Source organism: Nicotiana tabacum, chromosome 7, assembly GCF_000715075.1.
Source record: "Nicotiana tabacum cultivar K326 chromosome 7, ASM71507v2, whole genome shotgun sequence".
Classification (NCBI taxonomy): domain Eukaryota; kingdom Viridiplantae; phylum Streptophyta; class Magnoliopsida; order Solanales; family Solanaceae; genus Nicotiana; species Nicotiana tabacum.
The window spans coordinates 133,893,670-133,913,813 of NC_134086.1; the positions used below are offsets into that span (position 1 = coordinate 133,893,670).

General features: G+C 33.8%; 2 protein-coding genes across 2 annotated transcripts; one reads left to right on the plus strand and one right to left on the minus strand.

Annotated features, from left to right (window-relative positions):
- Positions 1-2,801: 2,801 nt before the first annotated feature.
- LOC107798294 (serine--tRNA ligase-like) lies at positions 2,802-10,215 on the plus strand. The gene is made up of 9 exons (XM_016621263.2): positions 2,802-3,085; positions 3,800-3,870; positions 5,590-5,751; positions 5,834-5,939; positions 7,132-7,325; positions 7,908-8,011; positions 8,149-8,332; positions 9,382-9,561; positions 9,762-10,215. Exons 1-9 carry the CDS (start codon positions 2,953-2,955, stop codon positions 9,969-9,971), a joined length of 1,344 nt encoding a protein of 447 aa, XP_016476749.1. The 5' UTR covers positions 2,802-2,952; the 3' UTR covers positions 9,972-10,215.
- A 4,591-nt stretch (positions 10,216-14,806) lies between these two features.
- On the minus strand, positions 14,807-18,836 carry LOC107798296 (uncharacterized). The gene is made up of 6 exons (XM_016621265.2): positions 18,647-18,836; positions 18,514-18,556; positions 18,335-18,415; positions 17,134-17,320; positions 15,300-15,567; positions 14,807-15,170 (listed from the first exon to the last, which is right to left on the minus strand). Exons 1-6 carry the CDS (start codon positions 18,701-18,703, stop codon positions 14,964-14,966), a joined length of 843 nt encoding a protein of 280 aa, XP_016476751.1. The 5' UTR covers positions 18,704-18,836; the 3' UTR covers positions 14,807-14,963.
- Positions 18,837-20,144: the final 1,308 nt, after the last annotated feature.

Consider the following 20,144-nt stretch of genomic DNA (forward strand, 5'->3'; position numbering starts at 1 on the left):
TATATATATATATATACATAAATTAAAAGATAATTTTGAATTTATATATGAAGTTCTAAAATTCGAATTTAAATTAAAAATAAAATTTATCTTTTTTTATCATGTTATTATACTTAATTTGGTTAATGATCATATGCAATCATGTTAGGAACTTTTGTTATTTTTTATAACTATTTAAATACTACTTCGCCTCTAGCAAAAAAAAAAGTACTGCATATAACTATAAAACTCTTTCACATTTAAAATCCTATATGTATAGTTCTTTGAAACACTGTAGCTAGATTTGAATAAAACGAAATTCTTTTAAAATAAATGTAATATATAGGATACACTTCTATGTTTATCTAAATAACAAAAAATTTACAAAACCAAATAAAAGTTTACTTACATATATAATAAAGTAAACATACATGCTAGAGAAAGAAACATCACAAAATCAATCAATATTAAAAAGAAAAGTTATTTCTTTTTTCTTCTTGAAGAATATTTGTTTGAAGAGTCAATTTGCATAAATGGACATCAAACAAATAACAAAACTTTGGCTATACAATTGCTATCATTAATTTCAATTTAGCACATTCAAGGATTTGAAGGGTATAAGCTGAAACCCCTTCATTTAGTTGTAGTCAAGCCAATATTGCAAGAGTATAATATTTTTTTCGTTGAAGAATATTAGTTTTGAATCATTAGATTATGTGAAAGGTTTTTTTTTCAAACTCAACAAGAGATTAATTGGTTTCTAATTGATAATTTCTATAGCGACTTTTAAGTGTAACAAAGAGTATATATAAAGAAAAAATTGGTATGACGTGATTTTTTTTTAAATGTAAACAAATTATTTCAAAAAAACTCTTTACTTTTTTATTCAAAGATAAGATATTTTTGAACATTAGTAGAGAGTTTTAAAATTATTATAACAGAAGTTATATCATGGATAAACTCAAAAAATCGAAATCTTATGGAATATATATATAATATCTGGCCATATTTATTATTTACTTTTTATAATATAAATAGATGATATACCGACAATACACGATTATAAATATATTATATATGGATTATATATAAATTATACATCATTTAATTTTTTAATTTAAGCGGTCGAGTGAGCACCTATTTAGTCTGATTAGATAAAGCCAAAAGAAAAATATGAAATAATTTCAATCAAAGACTAAAAATATACTTAAAGTTCATATGTAGACAACTTTTATTAAAACTCATCCTTTTATAGTGAAATAAATTAATTTTTTGTAACAAACGAAATAATGACATAAAAAATAAGATAAAAGAAAATAAATATTGAAAAAAAATATTAGAAAGATCTAAAAACGAGTAATAAAATATGAAAACAAATTTCTTCTTATGTTTCATCTTTGTTGAGTACATAGATTATAAGACAAGGATATTTTCGAATATTTTTGTTTAATTTACATTATGTGTCGTTTTTAAAAAATCACTATTACTAACAAACTGATATGACATTCGAATTTGAATTGGAATGCAATTTGAGTAGTTTGCATTGAAGTTAAGCCAAGTATGGTGTCGAAAAATAAACTACTTGACAATTTTAAGACAATATATACAATGTTTTATAGTAATAATAATAAACTAATTTAACATTTAATGATTCAAAGAACAAATTTTTTGTATATATAGGGTATTAAAAATTCAAATTTTTAGGCTAGAGATATCGTTAAACTTAAAGTGAAGTCATACTTAAATAAATTCGGCCAAAGATTTAAATTTTTAAATAGCCGATTAAAGTGAATTTTAAATTAAGGATAATATCTTCACTTGTATCATTATAAAGATAATCATTATTATAATATATATAAAGTTTTAGAAATTGAAATTTCAAAATAGAAATAATTTTTGAAAGATAAAATCATACCAAATAAGAGTTCAAGTCGTAGTATAAGAGTCACGTCGTAATCAAAGAATCATTTATATCGTGTCAACCTTTGTGCTTTGCCATAAATATGTGTTATTATTCTACTTTGTGGCTATTTTTAGGTTCCAATAACACTTATGAGAATAGTGCAAAAATAAAATTATCACTACGAGAATTGAGAAAATGTTAGTCTTTTTTCATGTAGTGTTTCTTAATTAATATCTAACGATTATCTATAATTATTTAGAAGGTTTAAATGTTAAGATTATTTACATATAATTCAAATAACTCAGATATTTAACATGGTTAATGTCAAATATCAAAATGGAGTAAACAAAATTCACTAGCTAAAGAATTTTTTTATATTTTTAGATAGCCAACTAAAATGAGTTTTGAATTAAGAATAATATTTTCAATTACATTATTATAAAAATAATTATTATTGAAAAATAATGTTTTAGAAACTGAAATTTTAAGAAAGAAATATTTTAAAGAGATATCAACACACCAAATAAGAGTTCACGTAGTGGTAAAAGAGTTAAATCTTATTCAAAGAGTCATTCATTGTCTCAACATTTGATTATTTTTCAATAAATATGAGTTAAATCCCCAGACCCCACGTGTGGGATTATACTGGGTTGTTGTTGTTGTTGTATGAGTTATTATTTTGCTTTCTGACTATTTTTAGGATCCAATGACACCGGCAAAAATAGTATCAAAAAATAATAGAAGAAATAATTAATTTTTTTTTTCATATAGTTAATATCCAATAATTATCTATATTTACCGAAAAAGTAAAAATTTTAAGATTATTTACATACAATTCAAATAACTTAAATATTTGACATGATTAGTGTCAAATATCTGCAAAATAGTAATACATTATTCCAGCATAAAATATACTACTGAAAGAGTTAAACCTGTAGGCTCTAACCCTCCATTTTGGATTTTGTCAAAGCTCAAAACCCAAGCCCGCTGCTACGCCGTCACTCCCCAAGTATCAGCTTAGCTTTTACCCTTCACGCTCTCATCGCTCTTCACTTGTAGGCAAGAAGAAGATGTTGGACATAAATCTGTTCAGAGAAGATAAGGGACATAATCCCGAGATCATTCGTGAATCTCAACGTCGTCGTTTTGCCGACGTCGGTCTCGTCGATCAGGTCATTCAACTCGACAAAGAATGGCGTCAGCGTAATCCATCTGTCCCTCTCTCTTTTCCACTTTGCACTTCGCGATCCAGAAATTTTTTGTGTATCATTTGCTTCTTCGTTTTTCAGTTTGTAGTACAATGTTTTCTAGTGTTTGGTTGGTGAGAGAAAAGTATTACCCGGAGAAAGTATAATATTAAAGATTAACAGAAATATTAACAAATCGGATAGAGTTTTGATGAAATTTTAATGTCTAAGTGTTGGTTGGAGGAAATTAAAAGTTAAGATAGTTGCAAAGAAAATAAATACCTTCGTGCCAAACACATAATAACCATTTAGTTTTTCCCTTAAAGTTGTTTGGTGCTTGGCTTGTTTAATTAGGAACCCTTTTTTAACCTCAATTTTGTGGTCTCACTGCTTCATATATCCTATAAATAAATTGATGCTTTGTTTGTGTAGTTTGGAGTAAATCCCTTTTCTTAATCTCAATTTGATGTCGATTCTGCTTTGACTCCAAGCGACTTTTTTTGTTTTTTTTGCTCCACTTTGGCTCAGCCCAGTGTTAAGTTTTGTGCCAATGATCTTAGTTTTATTGTCATATCATTTAGTTTTGAAGTAATATTGCATTTTTTTCTTACTGACACCAAGTGCTGCAAGGACTTGCAAAATATTTTTGTACTTGCTACTGAGATTTAACCGGATAGAGGGATACCCAGTCTACATGCATGATTTTGATGAAGATTTGTGTATTTTTCAGGCCAATTTGAGCTTGATAACTTGAGGAAAGATTTCAACAAGATCAACAAAGAAGTTGCCAGGCTAAAGATTGTGAGTGTTCTATTCGGTTGTTGAATCCAATTGTCCTATCCGTCTGCCATATATTCTTTTCACGTCTTTTAGTGTCTTGTAATAAGAACTTTTAGCACACCTACCGACCTGACTTATGCCTACCATGCGTCATGATTATTATAGTTTGTTATATCATGTATGTTGGACCTAATTGAAAGGAGAACCTAAGAAAATGATCAACTGCAAGTGTAAGCGTGCTTGTTACTGTACCAATTAGACAAATGGTAAGTCTCAAAGATATAGAAGTTTAGATGGTACAATAATCTGTAATATTTACGTCTTGTTAATGTTTATGAGTCGCCAATGACTGTAAAATCCTGTCCCAATGTTAGGCTTGGTCCTTTTTTTTAAGCAAGGTAACTGGTATTTTATTAACATAACAATTAAAGTAGTCCTTAGCACAAAGGTTCTGCTAAGGGAGAAACAAAGTTACAGGACCCCCAAAAGAAAAAAGAAACAAAAAGATAGTCCTGTACTAGTTACAAAGATCCCAAGATGTCAACTACAGAATCTACATCTCCTACTAGAGCTTCTTTGCACCAAAAATGAAACAGAAATATACAATTCATGATGATCTTGTGCTCAGAATTTGCTATCCAAGGCTTGGTCCTTTTCTAACTAAGAAGAGTGTTACTGTCTGAAAATAAAAGCCAATATTATCTTAACCTTCTTTTTTATATGAACAGAATTGTGGAGGGTAAAACTTAATTTCCATGCTAAAAAAGAAAGAGGTTTAATTTAGATTCAGTAGTCAAAAGCAGAAGTGTTAGACAAGCTTTAGCTTTAAGGCTGCAAGATGAGGAAAGAATTCAGAAAGTTATAGAATACTCTCTTTTATGCATTTTGGACAGTCTGGCTAGAAAGCAATCATAGGTGTTTTGATAATAAACAGATTTCTCTTATAAAATATAGATGCTTATATAATTTAATGTGCTGGGGGAAAGGCTATGATATAAACGTTGTAGATTCAATGCTAGAATTCATAGATGGTCTAGGCACTGTGTGAAGGAATCTCCACCTTTTTGTATACTTTTGTACTTATCAGTACCTCCTTGGTACTGATTTTGTTAATAAAATTTTATCTTACCTTTCAAAAAAAGTCTACCTTCTTTAGAGCAGTAGACCATCCCTCCTTTGGGTTTGGGGGGGGGGGGGGACTTTAAGAGATGGTACATAAGTGATGATTCATGATGTTATGGCTATTTTTATTTTTATTTTTATGCTGGCTATCAACCTGCCATAGTTCTCCTCCTTTAATAGCACTTACGGCTTTGGGTGAAACTTAAAGGGGTGAAATAGAGCTAAATTGGTTTGAATAGAACTAAAGGGCTTAAAGGATTCATATAGCCGTCCTGACTAGTTTGGGATTTTGGGTAGTAGTTCTGTTTGTCCATATGGTGCAATTAGAGCTTTATGTTTCGTGATGAAAATTTATTTGGGAGGAAATTCTTCTGTTATTCTTGAATATTGTTTGATGTAATGAATGGTTCCAAAAATAGTGTATAGACTTTATTATCACCCTATCAAATGATTATGCACCAACCTTTTGGGTTCTTGATTCTTGAGCAATTAAAATTTCTATCTCTTGGATTGGCAACTGATCTTGTTTACTTTTTGTTTATTGCCAAGCATGCGTGTTTTTTTCAAGTTTAATGTTGAAGTTGAAATTGAATCATGTTTTTTTTCCCTTTTGTAAAGTCTGGTGAGGATGCAAGTCACAAGATTAAGGACACTGAAGAGAACAAGCAACTAACTGCAAAGAAAGAGGCAGAAGTGCAGGAGGCTCGAGCCGCTTTATATTCAAAGTTGGAAATCATTGGAAACCTTGTGCACGATTCAGTGCCAGTTAGTAATGATGAGGTATGTAAAGTGTGCTGCCTTTTTTTAGTGACATAGGTTATCTTAAAATGAAACTTCTCCTTTAACCAAAGTTTATTTGTAGGCAAATAATGCTATAGTTCGATCTTGGGGAGAGAAGCGGACTGAGAAGGGTCTTAAAAATCATGTTGATCTCGTTGAGCTTCTTGGAATTGCAGACATTAAAAAGGGTAAGTGCTATATTGAGCTTACAGAACTAGGCCTCTTACTTTTCTTAAGTGCGCTTGTTTTTAGGGTTGTCTTTCTGCATGTTATTTTAAATGACTAGGAAACTTTCCTGGACTCTAGGTAGTAACTGCCTAATTGGCAATCCCCTCGCTAGCTAATCCAGATTATACACTCAATAGCTAACACATTCTAGCAGGAGTGATACCAATGCTGTGGAGAATTGTCTTAATACTGAAAAGCTAATTGTTTCATGTCGTGTTTTTTATATAATGCACTACTGAAGTTCCTATCGTTAAGATAGTTCTGAAAGAGGAAACCAGGTACTATGAGAAGTAGAAGTGGTGGATATTAAGGATTTTTTATGGTGAATTTCTTACTTGTTGCTAGCTATGGCTACATGTCCACATTCCTATTTTTAAATCACAAAGTTTTTTCTCTTAGTTTCTCTATAATTTCTATTTTCATTTTCTGAAAATCCCCCCTGCCAATGCAAGCCTGGAATAAATAAATTAATATTGAATCTTGCGTCTAAGAATACATTACTAAGGCAAATTTGTAGTTAACAGAATAAACGGGACGTCGAGAGTTTTTCATGTACTCTCTCTGTTTCAATTTAAATGGGGTAGTTTGACTCGGCACGCAGTTTAAGAAAAAAAAAAGACTTTTGAAACTTGTAGTCATAAAAGCTTAAGGGGTAAAAACTTTGTGGGGCCATGACATTTGTGTGGTTATAAAAGCTTCTCATTAAGGGTAAAATGGGTAAGATGAAGAGTTTAAAGTTTAATTATTTCCAAATTTAAGTGTCATTTATTTTGAACAGACTAAAAAGGAAAGTACCTCATCTAATTTGAAACGGAGGGAATATTAAATAAACCATAACAAAAGACTCTTTGGTTGTCTGCTTATTAAAATCTTGATGCTGACTGCGGAGCTGCTCTTCCCCCCCTCTCTCTCTCTCATCTCACTTTTCTATTTTGCCTTTCCCCATTCTACGTTTTCATTTTCTTGGTCTTATTTAGTTATTTTGTGTCTGCGAATTGTTTTTCCATCCTTATTTTTCTGTTAACCCACTATATTCAGGTTAAATTGTTCCTTTTACCCTTTTCCTTTCTGAAAATTTTGTAGTTCGTTTTGTATTCTTTTGTCATTTGTATATGAGTTGCTAGTTAATGCAAGGATATCTGAAATATATAGGTGCAAATGTTGCTGGAGGAAGAGGTTACTATTTGAAAGGGGATGGTGTACTTCTTAATCAAGCTTTAATTAATTTTGCTCTTAATTTCCTAAGGAAGAGGGGATATAATCCATTGCAGACACCATTCTTCATGAGGAAAGAAATCATGGCAAAGTGTGCTCAGTTAGCTCAGTTTGATGAAGAACTTTACAAGGTAATCTCTCATATGTTTTGGTACATGGAGCTGAATGGATTTAATAGACACTGATAGTGCAGTTCGTTCCATGGATTAGCTGCTGTAACTGCAGCAGAAGGCCTTTGATAACAATGTTGGTTTATTTGGCAGGATCTTTCCCGCTGTGTCAGAAGGAAATTTCTCCAGTTTACCGTTTATTAGTGACAGTAACTCTTCATCTTTTAATAGGTTAAAGATATTTCATTAAATAGACAAGATAGTCCCAAAAATATGTACATCAGAATAGAACTTCCTCATCCCGGATGCAGTGGCGAAACCAGGGATTTTCCTAGGGTGTTCAAACCTAAAGAAATGTAAAGATTCTCCTACGAAGGATGTTCAATATATGTTATATACCTCTAAAACCTAATATTTTACTAGTGTAATTTTTCGAAGAAGGACCACCTTTAGGACAATGTGGCTTTGCCCCTGCCTGGATGATTGGAAAAAACATGAATAATACGTTCATGCTGTTTTTCTTACAAGATTACAGATGTTTCATGCTTCCTGATTTAAAATTGATGGTGGCAAGACATACCTCACTTATCTTATGTTTGATAGGTCACTGGTGAGGGAGATGACAAATATCTGATTGCCACTGCTGAACAACCTCTATGTGCTTATCATTTGGATGACTGGATTCATCCTTCACAGCTTCCGTTAAGGTATTGTAACACAATCTGGCACCACAGTGTCCTCTATTCCCTCAGTTTCAGTGGTGGTAGAAGTTTTCTTCTCTTCATGGAGAAAAAGAAGAATTCTAGTTGGCCTTTTATGGACTAACATCTATGCCTTTCACCAGGTATGCTGGATACTCGTCATGCTTCCGCAAAGAAGCTGGTTCACATGGACGAGATACTCTGGGAATTTTCAGAGTACATCAATTTGAGAAAGTGGAACAGTTTTGTTTGACCAGTCCAAATGGCAATGACTCCTGGGACATGCATGAGGAGATGATTAAAAATTCGGAGGAATTCTTTCAACTGGTAGGTTTGATTTTCTCTTCCATTTTCTGAGATATTGCCTTCTGCTAGCAGTATCTTTGAAGCTGCTTAAGCAATGTTGATAGGCATGTGATGATTTACTACTCAGTTGCTGTAACAATAGACCTTCTATAAGAGTGCTACACCTCTTCAGACTAATGTACGCCAATTAGAGTATAGCAGCTACTCTTTGGAATCAGATGTCACTTTGAGTTTGTGCGTGTGTGAACACAGATGCAAACCACTCGCATTATCACATTTAGCCCATTAAGAGTTCTCTTAAAATAATCTTATCTAGTCCAACATCCCGATATATTTGTTAATTGTTTAATGAAATATTATTCTTCATTTAGCTACTTTAACATTGAAGTTGTTTTTATAAGCGACTCTTTCTATCAATCTTCAATGTGATTAAATATATAATATGAACGAATAAATGAGTAGCTAATTGATCCAGCAACTCTAGAATGAAATTCTTTTGGAGTTTCTGATTCCTAGAGTCCCATCATCTGTTGTGCTGGATAGTCTTTTTTAATCTGGGCCTACGTGCACACAACTTGACTAATTAACCTGAACTTTGTCCACCAAGGTTTAGGCAGATGATAAGAATTCACCTTTTGGTCGCCTTTACTCGGATTGGTTCCTAAGGATGCTATTCCAACTCTTTGATCCCTAGACCACCTGCTTAGGGGCTGTTGGGCTGTAGATTATTAATGGATCAGCGACTTCTCATCTCGTGGTTTAGACCACTCACATTTAAGTCATTTTATGGCGACTTCACTATCAAATAAGTTATGCAAAAAAAAGCTATGAGAGAATAATTGAAGTTGCTTAACCAACAGACCACATCAACAGCTCTCCCCATATAGGGAATTTGGACTTCTGCAGCTCAGGAATGCATTCTGGTTCACTGCATCTTTTAGATGGAGTACTAGATTATACTTGGCATTTACTATTATTTGATCATATTATTTATCATTAGACTTATTTCAATCTTGGCTTGGCATACCCTGGATGCAAGGAAATCTAAACATAGCTCTTTCTTTTCACAGCTAAAGATTCCTTACCAAATTGTATCTATTGTTTCTGGCGCACTGAATGATGCAGCAGCAAAGAAGTATGATCTAGAAGGTTGGTATCCTGCATCTTCGACTTACAGAGAGCTTGTGTCCTGCTCAAACTGCACAGACTATCAGTCGAGGAAATTGGAAATTCGGTTTGGACAGAAGAAGGTATTGTGATCTGCCCCTTCATTCAAATTTATCGCTACAAAAGAAGATATCTCTATTGAAATACTAAGCCAATAATTGTGGATTTATTGCCATCCACTGGTATTCGTTCAGACAATTCAACTTAAGTATCCAATGTTTGTTTTAGATATTTTACTTCACACAAATCTCAACTGCTATTCTGACATAATTGTTTCCTTTAGGGTAATGAGCAAGCAAAACAATACGTGCATTTGTTGAACTCCACTCTTACAGCGACAGAGAGGACTATCTGTTGTATACTTGAGAACTACCAGAGGGAAGATGGAGTTGAGATTCCTGAAGTTCTACGTCCATACATGGATGGGGTGACATTCATGCCTTTCCAGACCCCTCCAGCAAAAGAAGCTAAAGGAAAGAAGTCAAAGGCATGATTATTTTAAGAAACTTGAATATCCATTGTGAAAGAGCTGAAGCATGTATTTTCTTGAACTTGGACCCTCCTTTTAAGGAGCCCGAAGAGGAAGAAGGCAGCGGCGACTAATTTTGAATTTTTAAGTGTAGCAAACAAATTAGAAACAGCTTATTAGGTGGGATCATTGACATAGAAATGCAGATTGCTATTTCCCACTTGATTCCATTATTGGTTTAAGTTAATAGATTGCTTTTGGACTCCTATTTCTGTATTAGCACTTCTTTGAATTTCTCTCCTAATTTTTTTTGTGTGTGATCCCTGCTATAGATGCAATTGTCAGTAATGATTTTCTGAACCCAAGGATTTTACAGTATTGGAATGGTTAGTAGTATGAGATATCTCAGGACTATCTTAACCATTATGGTGGCATAGTGTGTGCCTGTTCATTTTCTCAATTGCTTTCAAAGGATTTTGACTTGTTAATCGAAAATGGTTTTAATTGGTCAAACAACTTATTTTTGTAACTTGTTAAAGCAAATGCATATGTTCACTTATTGGAAACTCTATTCACTCATCAGCTAAATTAGTACCGAATTCACCTTTGTTTATTGATCAGAAATTCTAACGACAGTCTGCTAATTGTTGCACTTTGTGGTGGCTTTACATTGCCTTCTTGGACATAGGAGTGAATTTTTCTTCTTAAGCAATAGCTTTTTAAGGATACAACGACATCTTTTTTCCAGAATGTGCATTTATACATGTCCTATCAAATCCTTGGTTCTACCAGTTTTCAGATGGCAAATTATTATACGCAAGGGAGCTAAGCCTAACGTAGAATGTCAGAAAAGTGAGAAACGAACTAATTAACTCAAAGTTGCTTTTTGAAATAATTCAACATAGGACCTAAACTTAACTACTTTAGTCCTTAATCAATGTGATAAAAGGGACCCACAAGTGAGGTTGATTTTAACGCGTGGGCATAATAACCTTTTCTAAAGACTTTGTCATATATCCCAATGGAAATAACATTCATGGACTGCAACTAGTCAAATTAATGAGGAAAAATGGCAATTATATATGTATTACTGAAGTCAATAAATTAAAGGATGCTTTAGACTTATTCTGCAAGCTTCAAAGTCTCATTCAATGTTCATCCATCCATGCACTCCACTAATTAGCCTTCGTACAGGGGCAGAGCTACCAGATACGGGTTCGACCGAATCAATAGCTTTAATTTAAATATTTTATTTGTATTAAAAATTCTTTAAATATGTGCAAAAGTTAGATTCATACCTTAGTTACAAACACTTATGCTAGTACTCATAAAACTCAAATCCTGACCCCGCCTCCGCTTGTAACAACAGTGCAACTAAACTTAAACCCATACACATGTATAAACTACTTCCAACGCAAAGAAAAGCAAGAACGAAGTTGCTACTCCATAAAAGTAGAGTTCAGATTAAAAATTATGTACTCACTATAATATAAAATTTTCGGAAATTCTGTATACTTTTCACTATTGTTAACCTTCACTTGTTTTCTGGCAGTTCACTTTCTTCTTTCCCAATTTTCTTTGCAGTGGCCTGGTTTTTACTATACTGGAGAAAAAATTAACACTCTGATTTTACCAAACCACAAAGAAAAATAATAGTAGTATATTTTACTGCACAAATGGAACATATATTCTTATGAGTTATGAGTGCCAGAGAAATGGAAGTTGATGTGAATTTAAAAGGAAACGGAAGTGGGTTTCACTAGTCAACGAATGAAAGAATATTACAAAAACGAGAACTGAAACATCTAGGGTTTTCCAGAGCTGTTGATTACAGAAAATCAGAAAAAAGAAAAGTAAAATAAGCATTAGAAAAAAAATATAGACATAGGGTTTTCACCATTATTAGCAGAATGACAATGTTGTAGGATTACAAATGTTTCACAACCCCTTCCAGAGCAATGGTTTTTTTCTACCTTTCATGCAAGGGATTGTGAAGCATCTTAATCATACCATTCCTTTTTTCTAACATACAAACGTAAGGATAGCTGCTGGTGGACAAAGTTAACCGATATGTTTGTTGGTGGAAGGCAACATAAGTGAAATAGCCGAAGTGCATGCAAACGAACGAGACCTTATGATTAAAAAGCTTTAGCTTTAGTGATCTATGTACAACTATCTTCTGATATATGTTCTTCCTTGCTCACCAATTAATTGTGCAAGGGATCAGGAGAAGAGGGCACTTCTCTATTGACATATGCAACAAAACCTTCATCCCCATGGCTGCTTCTTCTACTTCCACTTGTAGCTGTAGGACTTTGTGCATTTTCCATGTTTTTATCTTGCAGGTCCCGAGCTCCCAAAGCTTCTTGTTGTACGGATGAAAATGTCAGAAAGATCAACAAAAGACACCATATAATATATACTAATATACTTCTTTTGGCAGGCATGGCCCCTTTCTTTTCACTGTTTAATTCTCTCTTGCCTTTTCTCTAATCTTTTCCAAGAAAAGATTGCTTGATTTTGTGCGAGGTATTGAGAAAAAGATATATATGCCTACTGAACCAAGAGGAAGAAGAATAAATGCTTTGACGGAGCTGAAATAAGTTGCATGGTAGCTAATTTTAAGGTGTGTGCTGAACAGACAAATACTGTTCTCTTTCTCTTCCAGAGTATTTGTGTGTGAAAAGTGAAAAGTTAGTCAATAGAAAGGGCTTTCGGTTTTGTGGGGTTTTTTTTCGCGCGGGGGTGGGGGGTGGGGGTGGGGTGGGTTCGGCATTTGGTTGGAAATTGATTTAATAATAATTTTAAAGAAGTAAAAACCTTGGAGAAGTATATATGGAAATATGGATGATGACAAAGTGTAATGTCAGCCAAACAGTGATGTCTAAAATTCTTAGAAATTTCTACCAATAAGCTTTTTTAGGTGAAAAGCCACATACCTTAAATTCAGGATCTAACCTTTGACTCTAGCTTAGGCTGTTTCTGCCTTATTAATCTTTCTGTCTTTCCCTCAAGTCTAAAAAGGACTAAAACCCTAATGTTTGTGCAAATATCTAGGTACCGTACAACTTGGTTTAGCTCTTGTGTTGACTGTGACCTAATTTATGTACAATATATATGGCTTTGATTTCATAATCAAAAGGGTTCTTCCCTTTGAAGAAACAGCACATTTTTCATAAAGGCATCTTTAGTATTTTGTTTTGTTTTATTTTGAGTTAGACTTCTTCCTTGATATAATACTATCTTTGTTTCTTCTTTTGTTCTTACTTGTGGCACCTCTCTTAAAAGTAGAGATCTCTACTTTAATTATATTTGTCTTTGCTTAATTTGAGGCATCCCTTTCTCTCTCTCACACACACTATAAAATCTTGTGACATTGTTTAATTATAAAACGAGTTATTAGTACTGTTTCTTTTGCATCATGTTGATTATGCTTTTCTTTGCAAAAGCTTAGCTCTCCAATAGGTCAATTAATTAGCAGAGTACTAAGTTCTTGATAATTTCTGACTTATATATGAGTACATAGCATTTTCACTTAAAAGTTAACAGACAAAGCTTTCTTGATTTAACATATGAATTTGAGTGTAGTAGATGAAATAAAGAAAAGATATCCTCTAAATTTAAAATTTGAATAGTTAAATGAATTTGGACTCTTAAAAGTTATAAACGTTATATGAAATTCCTGTTAAACCCTTGTCTACTTTCACGATTGTATTACTTGGTGGTCTTGAAAACTGTGGATTCTCAATTTCTCATTTGGGTTCCAAACCGCTACCTCCTCTTTGAAGTTTGAAGTAGGAAATAGCTCTACCAAAAGGAATATATACGTCACGGAATTATAAGCGGCAAAACACAACTTGTTTTTTCCTATTTCTAATGTCTAATTTTCTTAAAAAGCAAACTAATATCTCTAATGCACTAAATTAAGTATTGGAAAATGAGCACTTAGCCGCCCTCTTGGTTTTTGAAAATCCTGTATACTTTTGAAATATACCTTGAGAAAAATGTCCTTTCTCCTTCCACCCTCGTTGTTTTATTCCCCAATAAAAAAAGAACCTTGACTGTTATATATGTAATGAAGACATCAAATATATATTAGACCTGTAGCAAGTACATGGCCATGGCAATTGCTTTTTCAATGACAAGTATTTCATTTTCCAACAATGACGCTTTATTTGAACTCTAAGATACGATTATTACACGTGTTGTTGCGTTGTGATCTTCGTATATGCTAACTCATAATTTGCTTGCAACAGTCGTTTCCTTCGTTTTAGCCGACTTAGTAATTTACATAGCAAAGCTCCAGAACGAGGATATTTTAAATTCGTCCTACTAATTTGGTTTTCTCAAACATATATTGGCTAATGAAAAACTAATATATTGAATTTGCATTTCAAATAAAAAGAAACTAGCAAAGTCGTAAAACCCAATGTAGAAAACTGAACCACACCACTATAATTTTCTTGCTTTGGTCTGTGCATCTGCCTCTTATACTCACAAGGAATGATCTGAGTATGAAAAGAAGTAGAATAAAGGAGTGCAGCCGCAAGGGTTGAGAAAATTGTAATTAATCATCACAATTTTATTTTGATCGCCAACGGAGCAGGCAAAATAAGAATAGGTAGATACCAAGTTGAAAATTAGGTCATTCAGGGTCATCATGGCAAGCAAAAGTATTTCCGCATGGTTTGATTATCTTCTAAGTGGACTTGTAAGAATTTGCTAACCAATCTTGACATTACAATTAAATCCCCACTAAACACAAATGTTTGAGTAAATCATCGACCCCTGGAACTCGCAGACCACTATTAAAGCTCAAAAGTGTGACATTCTAAAAAAGAAGACACAAGCTGAGAACCTTTTGATGAAACTATATTATTGTATATCGTCAAAAATGAATGAATACAGTTCCGTTTCAATGACCAAGCACACTTACAGTCAAGTTGATACGAAGAACAGTGTCCTTTCTCTGTGATTATATGACATGTGCCTAGTCACATTCCAATAATTTTGTAGTTATACTGTGACGTTGAACAAGTAAACCCTCAGTACCAAAGCAAGTGCAAGTTGCAACAGGAAGATAGCAGCCACAATGAAGAACCACCTTTCACCAGCCGATGCTATGTGGTGTTTCAGATTAAGAGCCACAAATGTGGCAGACATGAAGCCAGCTACACCAGCAACTACCCATCTCACTATCTCCCAGGGAACAAGAGACAGACACTGTAAGCAGGTAATCATAGATCTTAGTATGGATCCTAATGGCAAACTTAAAAATGATAGTGAAAGGATTCATCAAGCAACAGCTTTCCCAAAAGTTCAACAAAGTATACTGCAATTAAATAAACTTACCAATGCCGGAATGAAGACGAAAAGGGAATAGCCGTAAAGGCACAGCAGCTGAACGAGGCCAGATGGTGCAGAGAAGTACTTGAGGACTAGAAACAAGCAAAGAGGAACAATAGTGGAATAACCATAAAATAAACCCGCAGACCAAGTGACAAGGTTGATGTCGTAGTTCCACTCCTTTTTCTGTAGCTTGTGTGCTATATACGTAACAAATGTGCCAATGGAAGCTGCAACAAATACCAAGGTACTGCATATCCAGAACGGGCCATACCTGAAAAGAAAAAATTGAGTAATTACGGTAGAGAAGTTCGCTAATATGGAAATAATTGAAACATACACTCATGACATCTTAAGGGACAAAGAAGTCTAGACACCATCCAGTACAGATAATGGCTGCATAAGCATCTAGCAATAGTTTAAGTTTAGATGCAACGTTTGCAGACATCATATCTGTTCCTGCACTGCAACCTTAAGCAAAACTTCCCTGCAGCCAAGTTCTGAACAAGCTTCTTCTTACTCAGAGAGCATGTAAAGCTGGGCTAAAGATGTACAGAGGGGCAGCAGTGGCAAAACTTCACTTGCTACTAACTGTTCTTTTCTTTTTCAAATTCTTTTAGTAGGTTGTTTGATGATTATTACTTTTTTGTCCTTGAAGGTACAGTTGAAATTTCATATGCGCAGTTCCAACTCCACAAACCAAACCAAGTGTCAATCAAGTTAAAAAAGAGCAAGGACTTAAAAAGCAGTCATAATGTATCATAAGCCCAACAACTGAAATAACTTTTCATGAAACAAATATGCCAATAATCACCATTATGAGCTCTGCCGCTTGCCAATAAACAAACATGTGCTTTTATATCACGGTCATACGTAACACAGGAACATGCATAAAGAAGATGAAACAAGAGGAATGATTAGCTGAATGATTCACACCCCCCACCCCCACCCCAAAAAAAAAGTAATACAAATTTGGAACAGAAACTTAAGAAATAACAGGTTCTGAAGTGTAAACGGAATGTCTAAACAATCCTATATAATAGCAGATAGATATAGGGACAGAAGAAGAAATCAAAATGAAAGCACATAAATTCTAGAAGGGAAATCTGATGACTTGCACAAAACTCACTAGCTTCAGTACAATGCGCAGGACAAATTCCAACTCGAAAATGACAAAGATACCAACCCAAATTTTTCGTATTGGTTCTTCTGTATGCCTAATGGTAATTTTCAAAATATACCGCCAGAGATTTGAAACAAACTCCATCTAGTTAAATGTAAGAATTGTTCCATATCCATTAGCCTGAATTTACACAACCCCATTACAGCCTGCATTTAATGCATGGAAGTTTCCACAATAAATCACTATTCAATTCGAACAAGTTAAGCATTGGTAGCTCATTGCCTCATTGGCAAGCTCCCAGCAGGTAAATGCCTCTTAGTCGAGGACTAAATAGCTGATCGATGAGAATATTGCAGGATGAAATTGATAGACAGGGATATTAATTAACGGTCATCTCATCCAAAATCATAACAAAAAATTAGAACAATAACATTCAAGAAGAAGAAAGTGTTAGTGGGAGCAAGATATATTCTTGGTCTCCTATAACTGCCAACTTTATTCATCTGTGGTAAACGGGAAAAAACAGGGCAGAGAATTGATAGAAGTGAATGGGATAAGAATTATATAAATGCCATTAATAACAGTAGAAGCCCAAAGGCCTATACTTCCAGGAAATAACTACTCATAATAAGTTTTTATTAGAGTTATACTTCGGATTAAGACACGAGCATAAATGCTAATTCAATAAACATAGAAATAAAAGAGCAGGGAGCATACAAATCTGGTTTATTGGCAGTCTTCTCCGAAAAGGATCCCGTGAAAGGAAAGAGTGAATCTTTAATTCTCTCTAGAACATCAGTGGTATCAACATCAAAATAGGGCTTGTACGCAGCAATAGTGAAAGCGCGAAACCAACCGCTCTGCTGGGGCTCATCAGAACCAGATACTGGTTTAGAGAATGTATCTACAACAAGAAGTCATAATTATTATCTAAAAAGAGAAGTAAATTCAACCTGAGCGTGGAAAGTGGAGAGGGAAAAATAGATCTGCTAATAACTTAATGAAAAGGACGCAATAGCACGACTCACAACTTCCTTCAGTTAAGCTTTGAGAGTTAACTCTTTTTAGAGATAACAAAATAACTCTATGAAGAAGCACCAGATGAAACGTGCAAATTTTTTAGGAGAAGAAAGATACTGTGATCAAACTCAAACACAATTATATATCTTTGCTTAGTTTTTGGTGCAACGTGGCTGTGGAAAATACTTCCTCTGTTCATTACATGACTTGTAATGCACATGCTTTTTTGAATATACAACTAAGCAGCACTTTGCTGTTCGCATCAACAAACTTTACCCTATCAAAAAGACGCACCGGATGAGACAACTTGTACGGAACTAGGTATACCTAGACTAAACATAACCACATTATTGTAATCCCTCGAAACCCATCCTGGGACTTCCTTGTATTTATTTTACCCTGGCAAAATGGTTTCTTCCTCACCTCATTTTGACTTATATGTTTACACAAAATTTTATTCATCTTTCCAATTTTGTACTGGAGAAACAATCTCTTTCTTATGATCCTACTGCCTCATATAGTATCAGATTTGAATTCAAAATCATTGTAGGAAGAATGTATATTTGAATTCAAGATTAGGGTTTGTAGCCTTGAAGTAAAAATTTCAAATTGAAAGAAGCCATAGCATAATTAGCTGTGTGTAAGATTTTAACATCAGCTTAGATGAAATAAAAAATGCTGAAACATGCTGGACAGCCCTTCATAACGCAATTTTAAGCACTACCATTGGTGTGTTTATATCACTATTACAGAGACAAGTGTTGTATCATGAACTTCAAAGATCTAAAGACAAACTTAAAAGCTGCACTAACTCCAATTTAGCTGAAAACCACACGTTAGTTAATAGTAACACACTATTTACGTCGTAACTATATATGAATAAGTTAGGAGGAGATACCGTCAGCATCACGTGGAGGTCCAGAAGCACCAGAGATTTTCCCCTGGGAACTGGAAGGTGGAAATGTCTGCAAATTCGAATCTGCAAACACAAAATAAACCCAAAATTTTCACAAACCAATTCAAAATGATCCACAAAAATACTACTGTATGATTTTGTCGAAAATCTGAAGACATTACCAGTGAATTTGACGGCAACTTGGCCAGGTGGATCTGCGACTGCCTATAATATATAAGAAATTACACAATTAGATCTGAACGACGGCCAGAATAATAATTCAATCAAACCAAAAAAAAATGAGAAAAGAATTACAGGAACAGATCCAGAAACATTCTGATTATCAATTGCGGTGTAATTGCTGGACATCATCTTCGTTTCTTCTCTGTATAAAACTGTATATGCAAATTTATTCTTTCAGCTCAGTTTCGGACACAGATCTGTGATCCTCCTCTTTCTATTTGTTTCCTTAGTTATTTTAATTTTCTTTTCTCCTTTTTTTTTCTTCGGTTTTTGGTTTTTTCTGGTAAGGGGTTATGGATCTTGTATATTTGGGCTTTGGGTTATGGGTCCCAACTCCGAAGCTTAGACGAGAATCTTTCATTTTTTTATGTTTTTTTATTGAAAATGTTTTCGAAAGAAAAAGAAAACAATAAGTAAATATTTGAAGTTCAAAAAATAAATTTGTGAAAAGGTAAATTGTTGTTACAGTTCTTATAGGAAAAAAAGAAAAAGCTAAAATACAAAATGAACATGTGGTTTTATTGCTGGACTATGTCTAGAATTTTTTTTAGTTTCCCACCCGGTGTCCTGTATTCATATTGGGACCTGACTAAATTCGAATTCGTGCCGAGAAATTCCACACTGGGGGAAATCTTTCCTAACAAAGGCGACTCCATACCCAGGGACTCGAACCCGAAATCTCCAGTTAAGGATGAAGGAGTACTTACCGAAGACTACGTCTAGATTTTTCGTGATACGTCTTATACCAATTCTCCTATAAAAGTCTTTTTTATTAAGAAATGAGAGCAAAATAGAATAATATACTAATTGGGACAAAATAAATATGAGGTAGAATATTTTGTTATTTCTTTTCTTGGTATATGTCAAAAGTTCCCTATTTATAAAAGTACAAATTCATTCACTAGTTATAAGTTAATGTACTTCTTAATTGAGTACATGAATACAAAGTACGCTAAATGGACGTACAAATGCATTCATCTCACTCACATGCATTCATCTCATTTATAACACTCCCCTTTGGATGTCCATATAAAAGATAATGTACCTCGTTAAAACCTTACTAGGAAAACTCAGTGGAAAAAAGCCTAGGATAGCTTGAGCTGTATGCATAATGCCACCCAATAAAAGGATATCTCGTTTCATATACTCCAATAATTCTTCCCGTATCTGGATAAGATGAAGGAAAAAGAGTACACATATCTTGTAATACGCATTGAGTGTTGCCTCATTAAAAACCTTACTAGGAAAACCCACTTGGGACAAAACCTTGGTTAAGGAAAAAATAGTACATCGCGTATTATACTCTCCTTGACGAAAGCTTTATTTGATATCTTGGAGATGACACATTCCAATCTTATGTCTCAGCTTCTCAAAGGTTGATGTTGTCAATGCCTTAGTGAATAAATCTGCTAGATTGTCACTTGAACGGATTTGTTGAATATTTATCTCACCATTTTGCTGAAGATCGTGTGTGAAAAAGAACTTTAGTGAAATGTACTTTGTTCTGTCTCCTTTGATATATCTTCCTTTAAGTTGAGATATGCAAGCAGCATTGTCTTCATACAATATC

What these genes read in the sequence shown, in the direction of transcription:
- LOC107798294 (XM_016621263.2), top strand. Translation starts at nt 2,953, where the DNA reads ATGTTGGACATAAATCTGTTCAGAGAAGATAAGGGACATAATCCCGAG. An exon ending in TGCCAGTTAGTAATGATGAG is followed by an intron (nt 5,752 to 5,833) that starts GTATGTAAAGTG and finishes GTTTATTTGTAG; the next exon opens with GCAAATAATGCTATAGTTCG. An exon ending in TTGATGAAGAACTTTACAAG is followed by an intron (nt 7,326 to 7,907) that starts GTAATCTCTCAT and finishes TATGTTTGATAG; the next exon opens with GTCACTGGTGAGGGAGATGA.
- LOC107798296 (XM_016621265.2), bottom strand. Translation starts at nt 18,703, where the DNA reads ATGATGTCCAGCAATTACACCGCAATTGATAATCAGAATGTTTCTGGA. An exon ending in ACTGCCAATAAACCAGATTT is followed by an intron (nt 15,568 to 17,133) that starts GTATGCTCCCTG and finishes TTTTCTTTTCAG; the next exon opens with GTATGGCCCGTTCTGGATAT. An exon ending in TCGTCTTCATTCCGGCATTG is followed by an intron (nt 15,171 to 15,299) that starts GTAAGTTTATTT and finishes ACCTGCTTACAG; the next exon opens with TGTCTGTCTCTTGTTCCCTG.